This window comes from Caenorhabditis elegans, chromosome IV, assembly GCF_000002985.6.
Source record: "Caenorhabditis elegans chromosome IV".
NCBI lineage: Eukaryota > Metazoa > Nematoda > Chromadorea > Rhabditida > Rhabditidae > Caenorhabditis > Caenorhabditis elegans.
In genome coordinates, this window is record NC_003282.8 from 16,438,047 (window position 1) to 16,455,647 (window position 17,601).

Genomic DNA, 17,601 nt, shown 5'->3' on the forward strand with positions numbered 1-17,601 from the left:
TGCCAAATAACTATTCTAAAAATTATCAGGTCTGTCGAAGAGAACTGAAAATAAGTTTTAAAGCAAAATTAAAGAACAAACTGAAGCTGTATTAAAAAAATCTTTTTCGAAGTTTATTCATAATAAATTTTAAAATACTTTCAGCACTATGTTATCGATAAACAAATTAAACTTAATACCATTATTTAACCAACTTTTTTTTTTGAAAAATGTAATTTGTAAAGTGAACAGAAAAAAAACCAAATATAATAAAATTGCTAGGACTTCAAATTGGTTTTCAAAAAAAAAGGAGATATATCTTAACATTGAGAAACACGCTCAAATTGTATTCAAAACAACTAAAACGTTTTTTGGTAAGTAAAGTCGAAATCAAGCTAGACACTCTTGAAATTTTTTGCGATTTCTCCATGCAAAAAAAAGTAAATTGAGTTTATCATATCATTCGAACCATTTCTCTCCAATTTGCTTATAGCGTAAATTATGCAATGCCAACAGTTTAAGAATTTCGTTTACTGGAGAACAAGTTGTGTATTCATTATAGATACGGATTAATCATATTTCAAACTAACATTGTGATAAGCACATACAGAAACAGATTATGATAAAGTTTTTGAAAAAATATATATGTTAGACGAGTGTTTTCTTTCTGGAAAATCTTTCAAGCAACATTTTAGTTTATTAAAATGTAAGTTAAAATAAGTTTGAATAGTTTTGAGACAACTTTGACAAGATGTTTTGATTTGCGAAGTCCCTACCCATAAAATGAATTTCAAAACCAACTTTGACGTCAAAACATGTACTTAATGAACCAATCAATATTATTCGGATGTTAACAGATTATTGAGTACTCCAACTAATTCCAGAACATATAAGATTGTCTTGGATCAGTAATAAAATTTTTAGAATGATATGCTTCTTGGTCACCTAGAAATCGTTCGAAATATTGACCAAAAAATAACTTGCTTTGAGATCTTTTTTTTTGAAATTGAAAAAATTAAATCAGCAGTGTAAAACAGTAGCCTTTTTTTTCAAATATCGAAATTCCAATACTCTCTAATTTTTAATGGTATTTTTTTTGAAGAAAAAACGAATAAAACCTATTTTTGCTGGAAAGATTCAAGAATGCACAATTTATTAATTTTACTTTAATTATTCTCACAATTTCAACAATTCCTGTAACAAAAAACCAAACATGCTGACTTTTTTTTTGAGAAACATAAAGAGTATCTGAAACTTGCAATAGACAATTGCAGTATTTAAAAGATTGTGAATAATTTTAGATTTGTTTTTTCAATCTTTTGCTCGATTAGATTTTCTCTTACAAAGTTCCAATAATTTTAAGAAATAATTTCACTTCCAGTCAAAAAGTTGCAATGGATCAGGTTTTGCAACTCGTAAATGTTCAAGTGAACCAAGAAATTATGTTTTTTCCTTAGATTATCATAATTTAACTGTGTATGAGAAAAGTTTATTCAATGGTTTTTTGTGAATGTGTGACAAGTTTGAAGGACAGAAAATTTTTGGGAAAAAACTCCGCCATCAAATTTTATACTGTTTCAAGTTAATTTTATCATTCATACATTCATTGGGGAGAAATAATGAATTTTCTGAATATTCTTCTCGGATTTTCAAGTTTTTAATTTATTAAAAAATAATTTAATTTCTTATTCCATTTTTTTATATAACCTTGCTAATATGACTAATTACATTTTCAGGTAGTTTTTGAGAGTTTGAGAGTTTGAATGAATTTGAAAAATGCCAAGATATCCCATATCTGTCCATTTTTTGAAGCAAACTGAATTTTAGTATATTTCTATAACTGAAACAATTAACTTTCTTCAAAATTTTAAAACATCCTGAAACTGTGGCTACCTTTTAAAAAAGTGTTTTAAAACAGCGCAAAATACGCTTACAAGTAGAAGAATAGTGACTATTTTGGATTATTACAATTATTTTTACACCAAAGAAACTTTTTTACACGATTTAGTTCTCTAATTTTGCTAATACGGTTAAAAAATAAAATTCACACAAATTTTTACAGTTTCAAGTAGTTTTTAAGTTTTCAAGAGCAATAATGGATTAATACTGACTGAATTTTTTTTCTCGAAAAATTTTAAAAATCCCTGAAACTGTAATAAATTTTTTTTGCCTCAATGTGAGTTCCGCACATTTTACCAGTTTTTTTTGTTTTGAAATAAATGTTTCAAAGTTTTGGGATTCTATCAACAAAAAAAAAATAGAAATCTCGCATTTTTCGCATTTTCAGATAGTAAATTCAATACTCTGTGTACTCAAAATCTTCCGAAAATTGAATTTAAATGTTTTTAAAAACGAGTTTTATAGGAACAATAATAACCAAAAACTTTGCTGTAAACAAGTAGAAAACCGAGAATTTTTCCATATTTCTCACAAATTTTTGCAGTTTCAGGTAGTTTTCAAATGTTCAACATTTTTTGGCAATTCCAATCTTCGAAGGCATTATTTTCTTTAATTTGAAACTGTCTCAATCGTTTTTTTAACGAATGACGTCACACTTATTGCCACGTTTCTCGAAGATTTGAGCGGTTCACTGTAGGGCTGTACAAATCGGCGTCCGGTCGTCCGATTTTGACACCACCGGACGCACTGCGTCCGGTTTTGGGGTAGGTTTCCACGGCGGCCGACAATTTCCGAGTTTCGCCACTCACTATACTTAATCAGCAATTTTATAGTGAGTGGCGAAACTCGGAAATTGTCGGCCGTCGTGGATAGGTACCCCCAACCGGACGCATGTGCGTCCGGTTCGGACGACCGGACGTCCGGCACGGTCTCCTCGGGTGGAAACGAAGGGGGAGGGAGATTGCTTGCGCGTTTCAGCGATGCGCACTTCGCGTGCTGGTGCATTTCTGGATATTTAAATTTTGCTAGACAAAAAACTTTTATCTGCGCAGATATCTGTTATTTTTTCACGCGGAAAACGATATTTTTATTGGAAAAGGGTAAAATGATGAAGTTTAAATATGTTTCTGACCATTAAATTATAACAACTGTTTTTCAGGTGGAGAATTCAACAAAAAATTTGGATTTTTATTGAAATTGTACGGAAACGAGGCTCATTCATTAGCGGAAGTCTGGAAATTTGAACTATTTGCAGTAATAATTTAAAATATTGATTCACTTTCCGTTTTGAACAGTTCTGGAGCCAAAAACGGAGTGTATTTTCGAAAAGTTTTGATGAAAGTCATGAAGACTCAGATTTTCTGGGATTTCATGCACAAATTTCTGGAAGTCGCTCGTTTTCTCAAAATTTTGTTTAAATTAACGAAAAAAAGCTATGGAATGGGCCTCGTTCTCTACAATATGCCTAAAATCAGTTCACATTTCTAACCTTTAAAAAGGCTCAGGTTGGTGTAGACGGTCTGTGAGATGACGGGATCCTTGCTTTACCTGTAATCGGAGCATAGCTAAGAAACTAGTTTACAATACAGAATGGCATAGGAGAAATACGACGAAAAGTGAGAAAAAAATCCCGCAAAAATGTTGAAGTCGAGCATGTTCGATTCTTTGATGTTCAGGCAGTCCTTTTTGACTTCTGAACTGGAAACTTTTGTGAAGTAGAAACATTTTCATATCATCCGACGAAGTTTTGGATGTCATTTGACCGTAAGATTACTGCGATTTGTGCCTTTTTGAGCAGAAAATCATAACGGAATTTCACAAAAAGAGTTCGATCTGAGTTCTTTCAACAGGTACATAGACGAATTATATCTTAAAATGACGACAAAAGTTTGCTCTATAAACGTTACTATTGCAGGTTATGAGAAAAACTTAAATAAAAATTTAATTTCAAAAAATCCGAAAATTCAGTTGATATTTTCAAACAGTTCGTTATGCATTTCCACCGAACGGTTTCCGATAATTTTTGTTTCTCCACTTTCGTTTCAGTCTATTTTATAATTGTTACCATTTTTGAAATAGAAAAATCGGCGAAAAACTAATAAAAAACGAGGGAAATCACTTATCAATGGTGAAATCTCGATGGACGCAATGAAGGTGCAGCAAGCGCGCCCTATCGCAATTTCCACCCGAGGAGACCGTGTCCGGTTGTACAGCCCTAGTTCACTGTTTCTTAATGTTTATTTGAACTAAAAATCAGAAAGGTAGCTAATAGATAGGCAGGATTGCAAAATTTCAAAAATTTATAAAACAGCATTGTCCTGTAGGAAATATGTTTTATACCAAAAAACAGGAAACTTTATGGAAGCAACTATTTAGAAAACCGGGAACTTTTTTTTTGGATTTTTGGTACCATATATTACTAAATTAAGCCCCGCCTATATATTGGTTACTATCACTTTTTTTGTGTTCTTTGTAATATTTCAGACGATACAATAACATTTTTGAATTCGAGAATTCAATCGAACCCATTAAAAATCTCAAAAATTTGACAATGTCCTGAAACTGCAATTTTTTTCAAATATCTTTAAAAAAATTTTCGGTCAGACATTTCTTGGTTTTTTCCTTTTTTTTTTTTTTCAAAAACAAATTGTCATAAATTTTGCGATTTTATCCACATTATTTTTCTGTTATCTTGACAATCGAACAAAAAACAAGTTGTTACATTTTCAGGTATTTTTCAAATGTTTGAGATTTCTAACGGTGTTAATACCATTAAGAATCTTTGCGAATTAGCACTCATTTTTTTGCCAGATATTTGAACAAAATTAAACAAAAATTTTGAGAATTTTAATGTCGAAATAGGCCTCGCATACATATTGGCTTTTTTAATATTCTGAATTGCTTTTTTTCACATTATATGATCTCGCTAATATGGGTAAATGAAACATAAAAATCCAACAAATTATTACAGTTTCAGATAGTTTTCAAAATTTCGAGATTTTTTAGAATATTTGGGTAATGAAATCATTTGAAGTCTCAAAAATTTGAAAAATTTCTGAAACAGTAACAACTTTTCGGAAATGTTTTTTCATAAAATAATTTAATGAATTACTGTAGTTTTCGCCACGAGATATTTGGCGCTGCAAATATGTTATACGCATTCTCAGGAATTTCGTGTACGATTTATAATGTGGTCAAAACATCAAAATCCGTTAAAAATCTCGTCAATTTCAAAAGCTATAGAAAACGTATAGGCTTGATTTTTCGTTTTACTTTATTTCTCAAACATCAATTATTTTCTCGTTTTTCAGGTCTTACAAAGCCAAAAAAAATCGATAATGTTGGCAATTGCAAGAAAGAAGTTGAGCATCCGGCGGTGAGCATTTTAATTCAAAGTTTTGAAAAATGCAAGTGCGCTCTATCGATAATATGCTAGTTTGGGAGTATCTGTTCCCCATATGTTTGCAATAGATTAAATTCCATAGCGGTCCTCACGTAAATAACGTAACTAGCCAAAACAACTTTTTTTTCTGCAAATCTAGAAAGCCAAAAAAGTTCTACTGTTTCATCTTGCACATTTGAACGTGCGCTATTAAAATAAACATTGATCGATTTTTTTGCTTTTTGCTTGATTTCTTAAAATTTGAGAAGGATTTATAAAAAACAAACAGTTTCAAATTTTTTTTTTACAATTTCCCATTCTTTTCAGAAGAAATCATCAAATGTGAACGTCAAAAAATTATGGAAAATTGTTTAATGTTTCAAAATGCACATTTTAACGTGCGTTAATTACATCATATATTCAAGAATTACGGATGCCGCCAACAATAATTTTTTGTTGCAACTGGGCTTCAAAAGTTCATTGACAATAATCTCAGCTGCAAAAAAAAACAAGTTCTCTTTCATTAACAACCAGTTTGGTTTTTGTATTCAAATAATTCTCTTGTTTCTCTTGCTATAAAAGGTTCTTAACAAAATAATTGCGAAAAGGCAAAAATGTCAAACATTTTGCCCCAAATATTTTTTTAACAGTTTCACATGATTTTTCTTCTGAATAGTTAATTAAATTGATATTCAATAACTCAGCTCTATCTAATCGTTTTGAAAATGCAATTTGCAAAAACCTCCGCAAGCTGTTTTTTCATACAATTCTAGATGAAACTTCTGGAAAAATGTAGTTTTTTTTTGTTGAACTATGGCTAGAAAGATTTTAGTTCAGGGTATTAAGTTTAACTTTTTAAAAAAGTCGAAAAAATTACTGTTTCACCTGGAAAAGTTGAACAATTTCTATTTTTTAATATGCAATGATATTTTTGTGTGCCAATTTTTTTTATAAGAATGGAATATCAACTACTTTTAAACAAAAAGTGGTTCAATTGAAAGACCTTTTTTTCGTTGTATAGTTGTATAGTAAATATAATTTATCCACTTCTTTTGTTCTAAATTCAAGCGATAGTAATAGTTACTCAAATTTGTTCAAATTATTTCTAGACTTTAAAACAGAAAAAAAATATTTCAAAAAAATTCACTGCTTCATTAAAAACTCATTTTAAGTGTTTTTCCAATTTAATGATTTGTTTGTTTTGCACCCTTGTAGTTTGTGTGATAATTGGGGGTCCTACACTCCAACTATTACACCCCCTGTGAACCCCTGAAACCTCAGACAAAAAACCCGGAAATTCGATATTTTCAAAGACAAAAGCTTAACACCAACTATTTCATTTCTAGCTTTAAACTTTTTTTTTCTCTATTTCAAAAGTTTTTCTAACACAATAATGATGAGAATTAATGGATTCGGAAAGAAATTATCGGCCAAACAAATGCGCGCCAAGTTTGAAAGGCAAAATGAGTGTGATTTCGATGAGTTGTGAGTTGGAAACATGGTTTTTGAAAATAGGATGTGCACTGTTTAGAATTTTGGCCCTTTTAAGAAGTGTTTTAAGTAAAACAGTAATTTTTTTTGAAAATTTCCAAAAAAAATCTTGTTTAAAATTGTATTCTAAATGAAGTAAGTAGAAAAACGTTTGCATCGTTTTCAGACATATAAATTTCTGTACAACTGTACAAAACAAACTGTTTCTTGACAAAAATTTATATTGAAGTGTTCTTTATGAAACAGTAAAATTATTTTTAATTTGTACTGAAAATTCGATATTTTATCCACTTTCTTCCTAATTATTCATAAGATTCATTATTGTTAAACCTGAAAAACAGTGAAAGTTGAAACTTGTCTACAAACTTCATAAGTATTTTTAATTTGAAATACAAATGTTTGATTCTCGAATTAAAACTATATATTTCCCATAATTTTAAACTCTATATTTAGATTTATTTTTGGCAGGCTTTGCAGTGTTTTTTCAAACAAAATTGACATTTGAGAAAAACTCACATTTAAGTGTTCCTATTGAAACAGTATATTTTTGGTGAAACTTTTTCAATTTTTTTTCTAAATTTGGCTATAGTTTTGTAATTTCTAGATTTGTATGTAGTTTACTGAATCAAGTTTTTGGAACTCATAATAAAAAATTATATTTTATCTGTTTTATGGAGTTTTTAACTCTACGTTGGAGGTTTTTTTTGACATGAAACAAGAACAGTTTCAATATTCTGCAAAAAATTAGAATTCTACATGAAAAACTGTCGAAATTTAATCTTCCCAACCTTTTTTGTGCGGTTTTTTGCGAAATTTATCTTAAAACCGTATTTAGTGGAGAATAAATCTATTCAAAATTTCTCAATGAACATGAAAACATTCATAAACCAAATAAACCTTTCGAAACTGTGACTTTTTTTTTCGAAAATTGGAATTTTTCAAAAAGCTAACTTACTTCGTAACTCTCAAATATGGGAAAAACGTAGCATTTTAGTTAAAACCTCAAAAACTTAGCTCTAAAATTCTGAATTTCTGAAAAATCATTATTCAATTTAAACCAATATTTAAGTAAACATTTTCGAGAAACAGTAAAAAAAAATGTTTTTCCAAAAAAAAAACCGTTTAAAAATGCATTCCAATTTCCAAAACAACTTTTAATTTTTGCAGAAAAGAATCTCGAAAATGGCGTGAACCACCAGAAAAGGCTCTTCGTTTTGAGAATGTCATAATTCAAGAAACAAATTTGCCATTTGAACAAGTCGAGGAATCGAAGAAAATGTTAGGAGATGCTCTGCAATTATGTGGAATTGAAAATGAAATTGCAAGTTTTATGAAACGGAAATTTGATGCTAAGTATGGTAAGAACTATTATTCGATTTTTTAGAAATTTAAATTATTTTTTCCTTAATTTTTGAAAAGTTTGGAAAGAAATATCGATTAGAAACGTTTTTATTCAAAAAAAAAAAAAAAAAAAATTTTCAAATCGGCGGCCTAGTTTTTTCTTTCTTCGGCCAAAAAAACATTGAAAGTTCCGGCCAGTGTTTTGAGATTTTTTTGAACTTTTCTAGCGTAAACACTGAGAATATCTATGATTTCCAACTAAATGATTTTCTGAAAGCAAGAAAAAATGTTCTAGCCAAGTTTAGAATCCTTTAAAAAAAAATTTGTATCAGTAAATTAGTAAATTTCCAAGAGAAAAATTCCAAAAAATATATATTGTTTCAGAATGTTCATAAAATAAATCATAAAATTTACTATCTATTGAAACTCTACTTTCAGGAGGACATTGGCAATGTGTGGTTGGCAGAAACTTTGGCAGTCACCTGGATCCAATTCAATTTATTCATTTTACTGTTTCAAAAATCTCAGTTATTTTGTTCAGATGATGCAAGTGCGCTCCATTGTTTGACTATAAAAACTGTTAACTTTTTTGAATGAATTTGTACATATTTAAATACTATTTTCGAATTTTTTGGCTGCTCCCGATAAAAACTGCTTTAGGGCTTCCATGTGGACGCCGCCGCCGGCTTCACGCCCGCGCATAATACGGCGCGGAAAACCAAAATTGTCGGCCGCTGCCGAATAACTATTCGGTATAAAAATTTCATTAAACTGTAATTTATTAAAATATGTATGAATTCTAATAACTCTTTAATATGTCTAATTGAAAAAAGATCGCAACATGTTTCTACTGTTTTCTGTAGTTTTTAAGAATTTGCACGTTTTCGCGGATGTATTACTTCGAAAAAATAAATTCAATCGAAATTAGTCAAATAATCATTCTTCTGAAATGATGTCTATAGAACAATTAAATTCGTTGTGAATCTAAAAAATTTCAAAAAATTCTGAAACTGTAATAATTTTTTTTTGAAAATGTGCTTCATAATGTGCGATAAAAGCGAGAAAACTAACAGGCGGAAGGACGAAAACGCTCCGTAAACCTACACAATTTTGGCTCTTCTCGCATTTTTCTGCATATTTTGTAACTTCAAGGGGAGTTGCAGCACGAAAATAGACTCCGTCCATAACTTGGCGTTTTAAATCAAATGAAAAATCAAATTATAATATTTTGCAATGTTTTTAATGTTAAAATAAATATTTTTAGCTAATGAATTCATTTGAACTTGTTTGAATTTTTCAAATTTGGACACTTTGACTCCCAAATATACTGCAGAAAATCTGTGTGAAACAAATGTAATAATGAACCCGTTAATTATTTCAATAACTTGATAGTTTCCTGAAACATACTTTTTTTTTGAAAAAATGTGTTTCAGGAAAAAGTACAAAAACGCCTGAATAGTTCGATGTCATTTTAGAGAAAAACGTCCATAATTTTTTTTCTTTGTAAAAAACTTTCATGTACTTTCTGAATTTCATTAACAAATTCGTATTGAACTGTTTTAAAAATAAGCTTTATCTAAAAAAAAAGAGCCTGAAGATTTGACACACCAAAAATTTATACAGTTTCAGGTAGTTTTCAAGTTTTGAACAATTTTGTTTTGAACAGTTCCGTAATTTCCTTGTTGTTGTTTTTTATTTAAATCAAGATGAGATATAACAAAATGTAATACATAAAAGAAGCATCGGGATGAATCGAATAACACATAAAAAAGGAATTTTTAACCAAATTCTATGAAAAAATTTTAAATTGCTGCGTTCAAAGACTGATTGAATCTTTTTGACATTTGAAATTATGAAAAAGTCGTGAAACTATATTTAATTTCAAAATTTTTTATTTTCCAGTCATTTTCTTATATATGTGACCAATAGAAAAATTAAATAGTGTTCAAGTTTTCAAATTATACGCATTACAGTTTCAAGAAGGTTTTAAATTTTTGATATTTCTAGCAGATTCAGTTTCGAAATGTTCTGTGGTGTTTCTGTGGAGTAAGATATTTTTTAAAGTAGCACATTTCAGGATGTTGTTCAAATTTTCGAGACGTTTAACGGGGTTTTTGTCAAATTATAGACTACATATTAAGTAAAACAAACCGTAAAAAACGTGAAAATTTAAATTTGAAAAGTTATTGGTTTTTCCTTTCCCATTTTTTAAAATTTCATATATTTTTAAGATTGTTCATCCGAGTTATTCCTGGCTTTGTTATTTACAGAAAAACGTATTGATATCGACATTAAGATAAAACGGACAGGGAAGTCATTTTGATGAAACAGTAAAATTTAATAATTTTTTTCAAAATCTACACTTCGCATACTGTTTATTTACAAAACCGCTTGAAATAGAAAAATCATATAAACCCGAAACGGGGAATTTTTCAAAAACTCTAAATTTTTTTCTTGGTTTTACACACTTTCAAACACTCAATAATGGAGCTAAAAAACTTTGAAGCTTTTCAGATTAATTCAACTTCTATTAAAATTTCCAATTTTTCAGAAAAGAATCTCGAAAATGACGCAAACCACCAGAGAAGGCTCTTCGCTGGTGATCCCAAAAGCGTTTTGTTAACAACAATACAACAGATATAATCTTTTTTTGTTCCTAAAGGATCTACATTTTGGAAAATTGTTAACTGACAAAATAGTGCTGAGAGCATTTTAAAATTTTTCTGAAAAATACTGTTTCAGATAATTTTTTAATTTTGTTTTTAAATTTATTTTCAGTGATCCTTTTCAGTGAGAACTAACATGCATATTCCATAATTTTACTGCTGCATTTTTTTTCTGTTTAAATGTTTTGTGCTTAATTGAATATTCATTTTTCCAATAACTAGAATGATTTGTACCGAATAAAAATTTATTGCAAAAATTTCTACTACAAACTGCCTTTCTTGAAAGAACGTGGTAAAATTAGAAAGCAGTTGATTTTGAAACTGTTTGAAATCTAATAAAACATTCGTAAACCAAAAAAATTCCCAAAATTATAAAATTTGAAAAATAAACCAAATATTTTTCAAATTAAAAAGTATTTTATTTAAAAAAATATTAGCTATTAGACAAACGTATTGGTTAACATTTATTAACATTTTCAACAACGGACAGTAAAGTCATCTCGATGAAACAGTACAATTTGATGAAAAATAATTTTTCAAAATCTATACTTTGCATACGATTTGTTTACAAAACCGTTTGAAATAGAAATTTGTTATAGAAAATTATAAAATTCAAATAAACCCTTCGAAGCCAGGAATTTCCCAGAATTTTAAATGTTTTTTCTCGATTTTTTGCAATTTAAAAAACTCAAAAGTGGAGTTAAAAACATCTATAAGCTTTTCCAATAAATATTAGCTTTTCCAATAAACTTGATTCTAAAATCAAGAGTTCACTTCAAAATGATAGTGAAGTCATAGATCCGACAATGAGACTTCCAGATTCTCCAAAATTCGAATGAGCAGTTAACAGGGTTCTTTGTAGAATGTTACTTTTTTTACTTAGAAGTTACTTTTATTTTATTTTATTCTAGAACATTAAACTAGTTAAATATTTCAACAATTTTAACGTTTTCTGAAACTGCAATTGAATTTTGTTAAAAACGCCGTAAAAAACATGAAAAGTCACAATAAACAAACATTTCGAGAGTTTCGTACCATTAGAGAAAGCAGTTTTTTTTCAAACAAGTATCATTTTTATAAAAAAAATTTTAAAAATTTTGAATAGCTTAAATTACGCAGAAAATTTCAATCCATTTAATCAAAAATGTTAAAAATGTCAAGAATTTAAAAATTTCGTGAAATTGTAACACATTTTAAAATTTTTTTTTGAAAAATCGAAGAAATACCTCCAATAAAAACACGAATAAACTATGAAAAACCGGACATTTTACATGGATTTCTGGAAAATCGAAAAATCGAAAAAATTACACACTTGATTCAATACAAAGTGCAATACATTTTCAATAAGTCTTCAAATATTCGACGCAGAGTTATGAAATATTAATCGTTTCGAGGAAACAGTAAAGTTTTCAATTTCATTCAGGATGTTTTTTTTATATTCAAATTGATTCGAAATTTCCAAGAATAAATTAATCAAAATAGTGATTAAGAAATTTAATCAAAATTTAAAAAAATAGGTTTGTTATTATTGAAAATGGAAGAAAATTTCCAACTTTATTCAATTTTTGTCCAACTGAAGCCAATCCAATTTCTTGAGGATTTTACATTAAATATGTGCAATTTTGTTGAATTGTTCAAATTGCCAACGTGCTGTAAACCGCTGGAAAGTTGTTGAATTAGATTTTTAGAAAAATTACCACGTTGTACAGAGCTCAAAAATTAAAGTCTCGCCGGCCCAAATTTCTGAATTTATTTCAAAATCACCACTTAAAAACAGTGTTAAATAGACTCCGCCTACATATCGGCTTCTTAATGCTATTTTTCAATTTTTGCAAAGCACCAAAAAATCATACCAGCGGACAACAATGAGAATTTGAAAACTTTCTGAAAATGTATTGAACATTGTTTGAAAACAAAAAAAAACTCTGATAAGTGCGAGGCTTTTTTGCGAATTTTCGTGTTTTTTAAATATCACAATAAGCTTTTTTATTTTAATGTTTCTAATTTTAGTTGAATTCTTCCCGATTTCCTCATACTCTTTTTCAAATAATGTTAGTCGATCTATATACATTCAAATCGTTATAATTATCAAAAATTTACAAACCTCTTTGAAACTGTGATTAATTATTTGCAAAAAAAAAACGGTAAATTAAAAAAAAACGCAAAATTGAATTCTAACAGGAGGAAAGTTGAGAAGTATTCTAAAATTTTTCTTACCATTAGATGAGTCCCGCCCATTTCTTGGCATTTTCTTCTTTGAAAAGGGATTTTATAACTTTTGGATATTAAAAAACCATTTTTCATTTGTAATCGTTCTAATCAAAAAATCATAATTTTTTACATTTTCAGTTAACTTTCAAATTTTGAGAGTTTCAATGCAAAAATAGTTATAAATCGCATTTTATTTTAATCCCAATATAAGCCCCGCCTACATCTTGGCTTTATTTTTGTTTTCAAATTGAATTTTTCTACTTTTCAATCAAGTTTTCACATTTTCAGTCAGTAATTTTTTGAAAATTTATACACATTTGATGTGTTATAAATGTCTCTTCCCATTTTATTTTTTTTCAAAAGATTGCCTGAATTCCCTCATATCTTTACTTAAAAAACCAATCAAAATTTAGAATAATTACCTTGAAAATTTTAAAAAAATTCTGAAACTGTAAGTTTTAATTTTAAAAAAATCGCATTAATCCCGTTCCAAATTTCGAATATTTGAAAACTTCTTGTAAATGTTTTGCATTTTATTTGAATGTGTTTTATGGAGTTGCGCAAAAATCTATAATCAATAATATAAGCTCCGCCTAAATCTTAGTTTTTCACTGTTTTTTAATCATCGATTTGTTCTTATTTTTCAAGTATTCGCTTTTTCGGATTTAATTAGTTTTTCCTTTCCTTTTTTCCAACAATACCAAACTCCCCACATAATTTGACTTTTTTTGAAAAAAAAACTAATTAAAATTTAGACAAAAAAACGCATTTATAAACTTTACTTGAAATATTTTTCCGAGAAAAATCGTAACATGATCACCGTTCTGTTGAAATCTCGAAAATTTTAAAAAATCCTGAAACTGTAAAAAGTTTTTTGAAGAATATTTTTAAATGACAAATGTTTGTAATTTGGTTGTATAGTTCTAAAAATATCGCTGAAAAGTTTTTGCATTTTCAGGTAGTTTTCAAATTCTCGAGGTTTCTGAGAGGATGTTCACAGATTCTCCAGAAGTCTCTAATGTGCTAAATATTAATATTTCGAATTTTGGTTTACAATATCTGCTGCTTAACCAAAGAATGCTTCGGATTTTTTGAAACATCTGTTTTCTAAAAATATAAACTTTAGAAATCATTAAAAAAAATTTTCAGATAGTTTTCAAATTTTCGAGATGAATATTTGATGCGGTAGCATGTAATCAATACGACAAAAAATTAATAGAATACGTGTGGCCTTGAAATTATTCATAAAAATGCTCTCCTTGTGATAAAAAAAAATTAACTCTGTTGGAACTCTCCGAGATTTGAAAACTTTTTGAAAATATAAATACTAAGTAGGTAAGTAAGTAAGTGAACCTTTCCAGCAAAAATAGGTTTTATTCGTTTTTTTAATACCATTAAAAATTAGAGAGTATTGGAATTTCGATATTTGAAAAAAAAACCTACCGTTTTACACTGCTAATTTAATTTTATCAATTTCAAGAAAGATATTTAAGAGCAACTTGTATTTTTGGTCAATATTTCGAACGACATTTATTACTGTTTCGAGATCTCAGCCAATATCTCAGCAAATATGAGGGTAGGTTTCAATTTTAAGTAAAAATAAGAATTTATGAGCAGTTAGCAACTCAGTTCTCCTCTAAAAATCACATATTCCCTAAAAATTATGTAGTAATGATCCTAAAAAAAGACAACCCACTGAATTTGTTAAAACGCTCAAAAATTTATGAACCACCTAACTGTAAAATATAAATGCAAATGTAACTTTTGAAAACAATTTTTTTTTTCAAAAAATCTTGAAGTTAAATGTATAAAAACTGAGATAAAGATTTTAACTTTTCCATAAAACACTTGCATTTAATAATAGTTTATAGTTACAGGATGTTTTCAAATTTTCAAGGTATTTAACGGGATCAACACGAACGTTGCCCGATTTCTCTATGAATATAATCAAAACGGATTAACTTTCTAAAAATTATTTTGAGTAGAGCTAACAATTCTGCAATTTGTGAAACAAAAATTATGTTCAGCAAACTGACTGAAACTTTCGAAAACTAGAAACCTACTTGAAAATGTAAAAACGTGTGCAATTTTTTTGTACTTAGCCATATGTATTAGCAATATTATTGTTTTAATGAGATAAGAAATTAATTTTTAAAAACTAATATTTTAACGGTAAAATATGGTACCAAATACCCTTTGAAACAGTTCTCGCCTGCCTACTTGTTTGAATAATCTTGTAAAAAAATTTAAAAAAATTACAAATGATTACAGTTTCAGGTATTTTATAAGTTTTCAAGTTCGATAATTCGTCCGCTATTTGGAATCAATTATTTTTCAAGTTTTTCCCAATAAACCGAATATGACTGTTTTTTGAACTTTTTGAACTTTTGTAACTTTGTTTTGTTAGCTTTTTTTGAGTAGCTCTAAATTGTACGTGTTAAAAATCTCGAAAATTCAAAAACTCCTTGAAACTGTAAATAAAATGTCGGAAATTATTCTTTTTTGTTTTGATTACCCCAAAAAAATTATGTTCCTCATTTTCCCAAAATTCAGTGAATTAGTAGAACAATGAAAGAGGAAAAATTATTGTTCCAAACTTTAATCTCGAAAACGTTGTCTGTTTATATGAACTATGATGATGGGTGGTGATTGAATATCACGTTCCAAAGTTTTTCAACTATATCGACTATATGAAACAGTCAAAATTTGGATTCGTTACTTTTGCAAATCTTGGCACAAAAAGATAGGGTTTAAGCAATAATTGGTTGATTTATTACGTTTTTTTTTAAATCATTTTTCAAGACAATGTTCTTTTAAAATTTAATAATTAGTTCCACAATAAAAAACCCATTACTAGATAAATTTTGTGTAGCGAATATATCAATTATCTGAAACAGTCAAAAATTTATTACTGTTTCTTATTCAAAGTTTACTTGATATTGCAACAATGTTATTACTTACAGCCAAAAAATGCATTCATAATGTTGAGACAGTCATAAAACTTCTTTTTTTTCACCTTTCAAAATATGAATCAGTAATTTTTGGTTTGAATTCTCATGAAAAAATAATTAAAAAAGCGATATTTTGAATTTCTTTATTTATAAATAATTGGATTAATTTTTGATTCAATATCAAGTAAACAAATAATGAAAAAATAAAATAAATAAATAACTGGAACTCAGAAAAAGGTGGAAATAATTTAGAAAAAATAATTTTAAAATTAATAAAAAAATAATAATTATCAACATTAATAATTGGAAATATCCCTTGGAGTTTGATGGAGTTTTGGTTCTTCTTGATAATTTATATTTTCGATTTCAGTATTTGGACCCACAATATCAAAATTTTGAACAATATTTGCAGAATTTGGAACCTGTCTTCCAAACAGAAAAGTCTCAACATCACCAACAGAAGGCTACAGTTGAGAACATTGCATCTTTTACATTGTTTTTGAATTGAATAATATTTACTAATATTCACAAAAAAGAAATCAATTTCTTCATTACTGAAATCAATTGTGTCGAAATGTACTTCCAATGAAGCACCAAAATACACAAGATCCTCAATATAAGTGATTTCAATAAATTAAATTTTGAATTCCCGCCAAAGTTATTTCAAAAAAATTAAAATTTGAACTTCGCGGCAAGATATTTATTTCCAGCAATTTCCCACCGAAAGTTTTAAGGGTCTCACCATGATGGGTCTAACCACGAACATTCAGAATTTTCTCGAAAATTTGAAAATTTAAATTTGAATTCCCGCCAAAATGTTTTCGAAAAATTGTTTATTTTTCTAAAACTACAGTACTACTACAGTACCCCGACCATATCCCCTTCTAACCCCAAACCAATATCTCTCCAACATCCCAAAACGCCTTGCCTCTTTAAGCTGTGACGTCATCAACTACAAAGTTGTTTATCTTAATCTAAACTACAATTTTGTAGTTTATTGTTTTTTATCAAAAAAATTGCTGGTCGAGATAAAGTTGTGTAATGTTTGGCACAAGCAATTTTATTTCGAAATTTCGAAATTTCTAATTTTTTTCTTGCTGCCGTATTAGTTTCTTTCATTTTTTTCTGATGAACTGAATATAATTGAACCGCTGATTTTTTGAACACATCATGAAACAGTGAATGTTTTAAGTTCTGAATATTCCAATAAACTGGATCTGGTTGCTTTATTAATAATGAAAAAAAAAAATCAAACACATTTTTCAAACACATTTTTAAAATCTAATTTAGTATTTATTTCACTGATTTTTGATTATTGAATTGATTTCTAATGGGTGTAACTGTTGTGAACAGGACATACCCGGGAAAATACAGGAGCCCGTTTTCTGTTAGCAAAACATGGCATAGCCTGCAGCATGCCTACTGCAAAAATTAGTGATTTAAAGCTACAATATTTATCTCAATTGAAATGAGAATTACGTTAACCTCCCCTGTACCAGAACAAATGTTGAAAAAAATTGGAAAACTGGGAGTAGGCAGGCAGGTAGGCAAGCAGGCAAGCAGGCATAAGGTTAATAAGCCTTCACGTTTGAAATGCGCCTACAACGCCTACTGTAAGTAAAATCTAAAAATTAAGAGGGATTTTTCATAACCCAGAAACATTTATTGGAATTTTTTGAGT

At 28.5% G+C, this 17,601-nt stretch overlaps 1 protein-coding gene, 89 non-coding genes and 1 pseudogene across 92 annotated transcripts; 35 read left to right on the forward strand and 56 right to left on the reverse strand.

Annotated features, from left to right (window-relative positions):
* Positions 1-22: 22 nt before the first annotated feature.
* 21ur-9880 lies at positions 23-43 on the reverse strand. The gene has a single exon (NR_066439.1).
* 21ur-5912 lies at positions 24-44 on the reverse strand. Its single transcript, NR_066440.1, has one exon.
* A 205-nt stretch (positions 45-249) lies between these two features.
* 21ur-1280 lies at positions 250-270 on the reverse strand. The gene has a single exon (NR_066441.1).
* Positions 271-527: 257 nt separating this feature from the next.
* On the reverse strand, positions 528-548 carry 21ur-4601. The gene has a single exon (NR_066442.1).
* Positions 531-551, reverse strand: 21ur-15440. Its single transcript, NR_066443.1, has one exon.
* Positions 552-819: 268 nt separating this feature from the next.
* 21ur-3123 lies at positions 820-840 on the reverse strand. Its single transcript, NR_066444.1, has one exon.
* Positions 841-949: 109 nt separating this feature from the next.
* Positions 950-970, reverse strand: 21ur-5572. Its single transcript, NR_066445.1, has one exon.
* Positions 971-1,169: 199 nt separating this feature from the next.
* Positions 1,170-1,190, reverse strand: 21ur-9095. Its single transcript, NR_066446.1, has one exon.
* Positions 1,191-1,596: 406 nt separating this feature from the next.
* 21ur-15432 lies at positions 1,597-1,617 on the forward strand. Its single transcript, NR_066447.1, has one exon.
* On the forward strand, positions 1,600-1,620 carry 21ur-9457. The gene has a single exon (NR_066448.1).
* Positions 1,621-1,798: 178 nt separating this feature from the next.
* On the reverse strand, positions 1,799-1,819 carry 21ur-6632. Its single transcript, NR_066449.1, has one exon.
* A 245-nt stretch (positions 1,820-2,064) lies between these two features.
* Positions 2,065-2,085, reverse strand: 21ur-7925. Its single transcript, NR_066450.1, has one exon.
* On the forward strand, positions 2,084-2,104 carry 21ur-7670. Its single transcript, NR_066451.1, has one exon.
* Positions 2,105-2,451: 347 nt separating this feature from the next.
* Y10G11A.92 lies at positions 2,452-2,507 on the reverse strand. Its single transcript, NR_101992.1, has one exon. It is a non-coding gene; the product is annotated as an Unclassified non-coding RNA Y10G11A.92 (non-coding RNA).
* Positions 2,467-2,487, forward strand: 21ur-6062. Its single transcript, NR_066452.1, has one exon.
* Positions 2,508-4,144: 1,637 nt separating the features above from the next.
* Positions 4,145-4,165, forward strand: 21ur-12519. Its single transcript, NR_066453.1, has one exon.
* On the forward strand, positions 4,148-4,168 carry 21ur-7349. Its single transcript, NR_066454.1, has one exon.
* A 141-nt stretch (positions 4,169-4,309) lies between these two features.
* On the reverse strand, positions 4,310-4,330 carry 21ur-289. The gene has a single exon (NR_066455.1).
* A 46-nt stretch (positions 4,331-4,376) lies between these two features.
* On the reverse strand, positions 4,377-4,397 carry 21ur-5972. The gene has a single exon (NR_066456.1).
* Positions 4,398-4,645: 248 nt separating this feature from the next.
* Positions 4,646-4,666, forward strand: 21ur-4294. The gene has a single exon (NR_066457.1).
* On the forward strand, positions 4,649-4,669 carry 21ur-15633. The gene has a single exon (NR_066458.1).
* A 206-nt stretch (positions 4,670-4,875) lies between these two features.
* Positions 4,876-4,896, reverse strand: 21ur-202. Its single transcript, NR_066459.1, has one exon.
* Positions 4,897-5,059: 163 nt separating this feature from the next.
* 21ur-7372 lies at positions 5,060-5,080 on the reverse strand. Its single transcript, NR_066460.1, has one exon.
* A 136-nt stretch (positions 5,081-5,216) lies between these two features.
* Positions 5,217-8,695, forward strand: dlc-4 (Dynein light chain; the record flags this gene model as incomplete). Of its 2 annotated transcripts, none has more annotated exons than NM_001307186.1 (3): positions 5,217-5,254; positions 7,919-8,109; positions 8,531-8,637. In NM_001307186.1, 3 exons carry the CDS (start codon positions 5,217-5,219, stop codon positions 8,635-8,637), a joined length of 336 nt encoding a protein of 111 aa, NP_001294115.1. The 2 variants fall into 2 exon arrangements, with proteins under 2 accessions (NP_001294115.1, NP_001023431.2); NM_001028260.4 differs by lacking the exon at positions 5,217-5,254 and adding an exon at positions 6,604-6,745 and having other exon boundaries at positions 8,531-8,695.
* 21ur-11406 lies at positions 5,483-5,503 on the forward strand. Its single transcript, NR_066461.1, has one exon.
* 21ur-5993 lies at positions 5,484-5,504 on the forward strand. Its single transcript, NR_066462.1, has one exon.
* 21ur-7711 lies at positions 5,487-5,507 on the forward strand. Its single transcript, NR_066463.1, has one exon.
* Positions 5,681-5,701, forward strand: 21ur-4415. Its single transcript, NR_066464.1, has one exon.
* Positions 5,920-5,940, reverse strand: 21ur-14621. Its single transcript, NR_066465.1, has one exon.
* Positions 5,953-5,973, forward strand: 21ur-13436. Its single transcript, NR_066466.1, has one exon.
* On the forward strand, positions 6,184-6,204 carry 21ur-4478. Its single transcript, NR_066467.1, has one exon.
* On the reverse strand, positions 6,313-6,333 carry 21ur-6978. The gene has a single exon (NR_066468.1).
* On the reverse strand, positions 6,316-6,336 carry 21ur-2377. Its single transcript, NR_066469.1, has one exon.
* Positions 6,452-6,472, forward strand: 21ur-11881. Its single transcript, NR_066470.1, has one exon.
* On the reverse strand, positions 6,763-6,783 carry 21ur-5903. Its single transcript, NR_066471.1, has one exon.
* Positions 6,931-6,951, reverse strand: 21ur-11331. The gene has a single exon (NR_066472.1).
* Positions 7,225-7,245, reverse strand: 21ur-7172. The gene has a single exon (NR_066473.1).
* Positions 7,595-7,615, reverse strand: 21ur-4171. The gene has a single exon (NR_066474.1).
* Positions 7,596-7,616, reverse strand: 21ur-11411. Its single transcript, NR_066475.1, has one exon.
* 21ur-7040 lies at positions 7,774-7,794 on the reverse strand. Its single transcript, NR_066476.1, has one exon.
* Positions 8,513-8,533, forward strand: 21ur-4483. The gene has a single exon (NR_066477.1).
* 21ur-1355 lies at positions 8,514-8,534 on the forward strand. The gene has a single exon (NR_066478.1).
* 21ur-5762 lies at positions 8,649-8,669 on the forward strand. Its single transcript, NR_066479.1, has one exon.
* Positions 8,696-8,988: 293 nt separating the features above from the next.
* Positions 8,989-9,009, forward strand: 21ur-854. The gene has a single exon (NR_066480.1).
* Positions 9,010-9,038: 29 nt separating this feature from the next.
* On the reverse strand, positions 9,039-9,059 carry 21ur-8950. Its single transcript, NR_066481.1, has one exon.
* A 368-nt stretch (positions 9,060-9,427) lies between these two features.
* On the reverse strand, positions 9,428-9,448 carry 21ur-13585. The gene has a single exon (NR_066482.1).
* Positions 9,431-9,451, reverse strand: 21ur-2578. The gene has a single exon (NR_066483.1).
* Positions 9,452-9,758: 307 nt separating this feature from the next.
* Positions 9,759-9,779, forward strand: 21ur-6091. The gene has a single exon (NR_066484.1).
* 21ur-15045 lies at positions 9,760-9,780 on the forward strand. Its single transcript, NR_066485.1, has one exon.
* A 118-nt stretch (positions 9,781-9,898) lies between these two features.
* On the reverse strand, positions 9,899-9,919 carry 21ur-1954. Its single transcript, NR_066486.1, has one exon.
* A 189-nt stretch (positions 9,920-10,108) lies between these two features.
* 21ur-4465 lies at positions 10,109-10,129 on the forward strand. Its single transcript, NR_066487.1, has one exon.
* 21ur-12055 lies at positions 10,110-10,130 on the forward strand. The gene has a single exon (NR_066488.1).
* A 46-nt stretch (positions 10,131-10,176) lies between these two features.
* 21ur-9963 lies at positions 10,177-10,197 on the reverse strand. Its single transcript, NR_066489.1, has one exon.
* A 159-nt stretch (positions 10,198-10,356) lies between these two features.
* 21ur-4867 lies at positions 10,357-10,377 on the reverse strand. The gene has a single exon (NR_066490.1).
* Positions 10,378-10,870: 493 nt separating this feature from the next.
* 21ur-7154 lies at positions 10,871-10,891 on the forward strand. Its single transcript, NR_066491.1, has one exon.
* On the forward strand, positions 10,874-10,894 carry 21ur-12332. The gene has a single exon (NR_066492.1).
* A 310-nt stretch (positions 10,895-11,204) lies between these two features.
* On the reverse strand, positions 11,205-11,225 carry 21ur-2169. The gene has a single exon (NR_066493.1).
* A 427-nt stretch (positions 11,226-11,652) lies between these two features.
* 21ur-7038 lies at positions 11,653-11,673 on the reverse strand. The gene has a single exon (NR_066494.1).
* Positions 11,674-11,874: 201 nt separating this feature from the next.
* On the reverse strand, positions 11,875-11,895 carry 21ur-15512. Its single transcript, NR_066495.1, has one exon.
* 21ur-6546 lies at positions 11,876-11,896 on the reverse strand. Its single transcript, NR_066496.1, has one exon.
* Positions 11,897-12,092: 196 nt separating this feature from the next.
* 21ur-110 lies at positions 12,093-12,113 on the reverse strand. The gene has a single exon (NR_066497.1).
* Positions 12,094-12,114, reverse strand: 21ur-12727. The gene has a single exon (NR_066498.1).
* Positions 12,096-12,116, reverse strand: 21ur-15171. The gene has a single exon (NR_066499.1).
* Positions 12,117-12,139: 23 nt separating this feature from the next.
* Positions 12,140-12,160, forward strand: 21ur-3763. The gene has a single exon (NR_066500.1).
* On the forward strand, positions 12,143-12,163 carry 21ur-8308. Its single transcript, NR_066501.1, has one exon.
* A 304-nt stretch (positions 12,164-12,467) lies between these two features.
* 21ur-10196 lies at positions 12,468-12,488 on the reverse strand. The gene has a single exon (NR_066502.1).
* A 96-nt stretch (positions 12,489-12,584) lies between these two features.
* 21ur-909 lies at positions 12,585-12,605 on the reverse strand. The gene has a single exon (NR_066503.1).
* A 202-nt stretch (positions 12,606-12,807) lies between these two features.
* Positions 12,808-12,828, reverse strand: 21ur-14725. Its single transcript, NR_066504.1, has one exon.
* Positions 12,809-12,829, reverse strand: 21ur-15663. Its single transcript, NR_066505.1, has one exon.
* A 521-nt stretch (positions 12,830-13,350) lies between these two features.
* On the reverse strand, positions 13,351-13,371 carry 21ur-11390. The gene has a single exon (NR_066506.1).
* On the reverse strand, positions 13,356-13,376 carry 21ur-6809. The gene has a single exon (NR_066507.1).
* Positions 13,357-13,377, reverse strand: 21ur-10853. The gene has a single exon (NR_066508.1).
* Positions 13,378-13,426: 49 nt separating this feature from the next.
* On the reverse strand, positions 13,427-13,447 carry 21ur-6996. Its single transcript, NR_066509.1, has one exon.
* Positions 13,448-13,764: 317 nt separating this feature from the next.
* On the reverse strand, positions 13,765-13,785 carry 21ur-6553. Its single transcript, NR_066510.1, has one exon.
* Positions 13,786-13,963: 178 nt separating this feature from the next.
* On the forward strand, positions 13,964-13,984 carry 21ur-1109. Its single transcript, NR_066511.1, has one exon.
* Positions 13,985-14,155: 171 nt separating this feature from the next.
* 21ur-1546 lies at positions 14,156-14,176 on the forward strand. The gene has a single exon (NR_066512.1).
* Positions 14,177-14,456: 280 nt separating this feature from the next.
* 21ur-10245 lies at positions 14,457-14,477 on the forward strand. The gene has a single exon (NR_066513.1).
* 21ur-9825 lies at positions 14,458-14,478 on the forward strand. The gene has a single exon (NR_066514.1).
* Positions 14,479-14,974: 496 nt separating this feature from the next.
* 21ur-5584 lies at positions 14,975-14,995 on the reverse strand. Its single transcript, NR_066515.1, has one exon.
* Positions 14,996-15,283: 288 nt separating this feature from the next.
* On the forward strand, positions 15,284-15,304 carry 21ur-12383. Its single transcript, NR_066516.1, has one exon.
* 21ur-8432 lies at positions 15,287-15,307 on the forward strand. Its single transcript, NR_066517.1, has one exon.
* Positions 15,308-15,375: 68 nt separating this feature from the next.
* 21ur-13065 lies at positions 15,376-15,396 on the reverse strand. Its single transcript, NR_066518.1, has one exon.
* On the reverse strand, positions 15,377-15,397 carry 21ur-5704. The gene has a single exon (NR_066519.1).
* A 200-nt stretch (positions 15,398-15,597) lies between these two features.
* 21ur-15117 lies at positions 15,598-15,618 on the reverse strand. Its single transcript, NR_066520.1, has one exon.
* 21ur-430 lies at positions 15,602-15,622 on the reverse strand. Its single transcript, NR_066521.1, has one exon.
* On the reverse strand, positions 15,603-15,623 carry 21ur-10295. Its single transcript, NR_066522.1, has one exon.
* Positions 15,624-15,798: 175 nt separating this feature from the next.
* On the reverse strand, positions 15,799-15,819 carry 21ur-2266. Its single transcript, NR_066523.1, has one exon.
* Positions 15,820-15,926: 107 nt separating this feature from the next.
* 21ur-188 lies at positions 15,927-15,947 on the forward strand. The gene has a single exon (NR_066524.1).
* A 276-nt stretch (positions 15,948-16,223) lies between these two features.
* On the reverse strand, positions 16,224-16,533 carry VY10G11R.4 (annotated as a pseudogene). The gene has a single exon. A coding segment is annotated over exon 1 (310 nt).
* Positions 16,534-17,032: 499 nt separating this feature from the next.
* Positions 17,033-17,053, reverse strand: 21ur-6172. The gene has a single exon (NR_066525.1).
* A 463-nt stretch (positions 17,054-17,516) lies between these two features.
* On the reverse strand, positions 17,517-17,537 carry 21ur-14579. The gene has a single exon (NR_066526.1).
* Between the last annotated feature and the right edge of the window lie 64 nt (positions 17,538-17,601).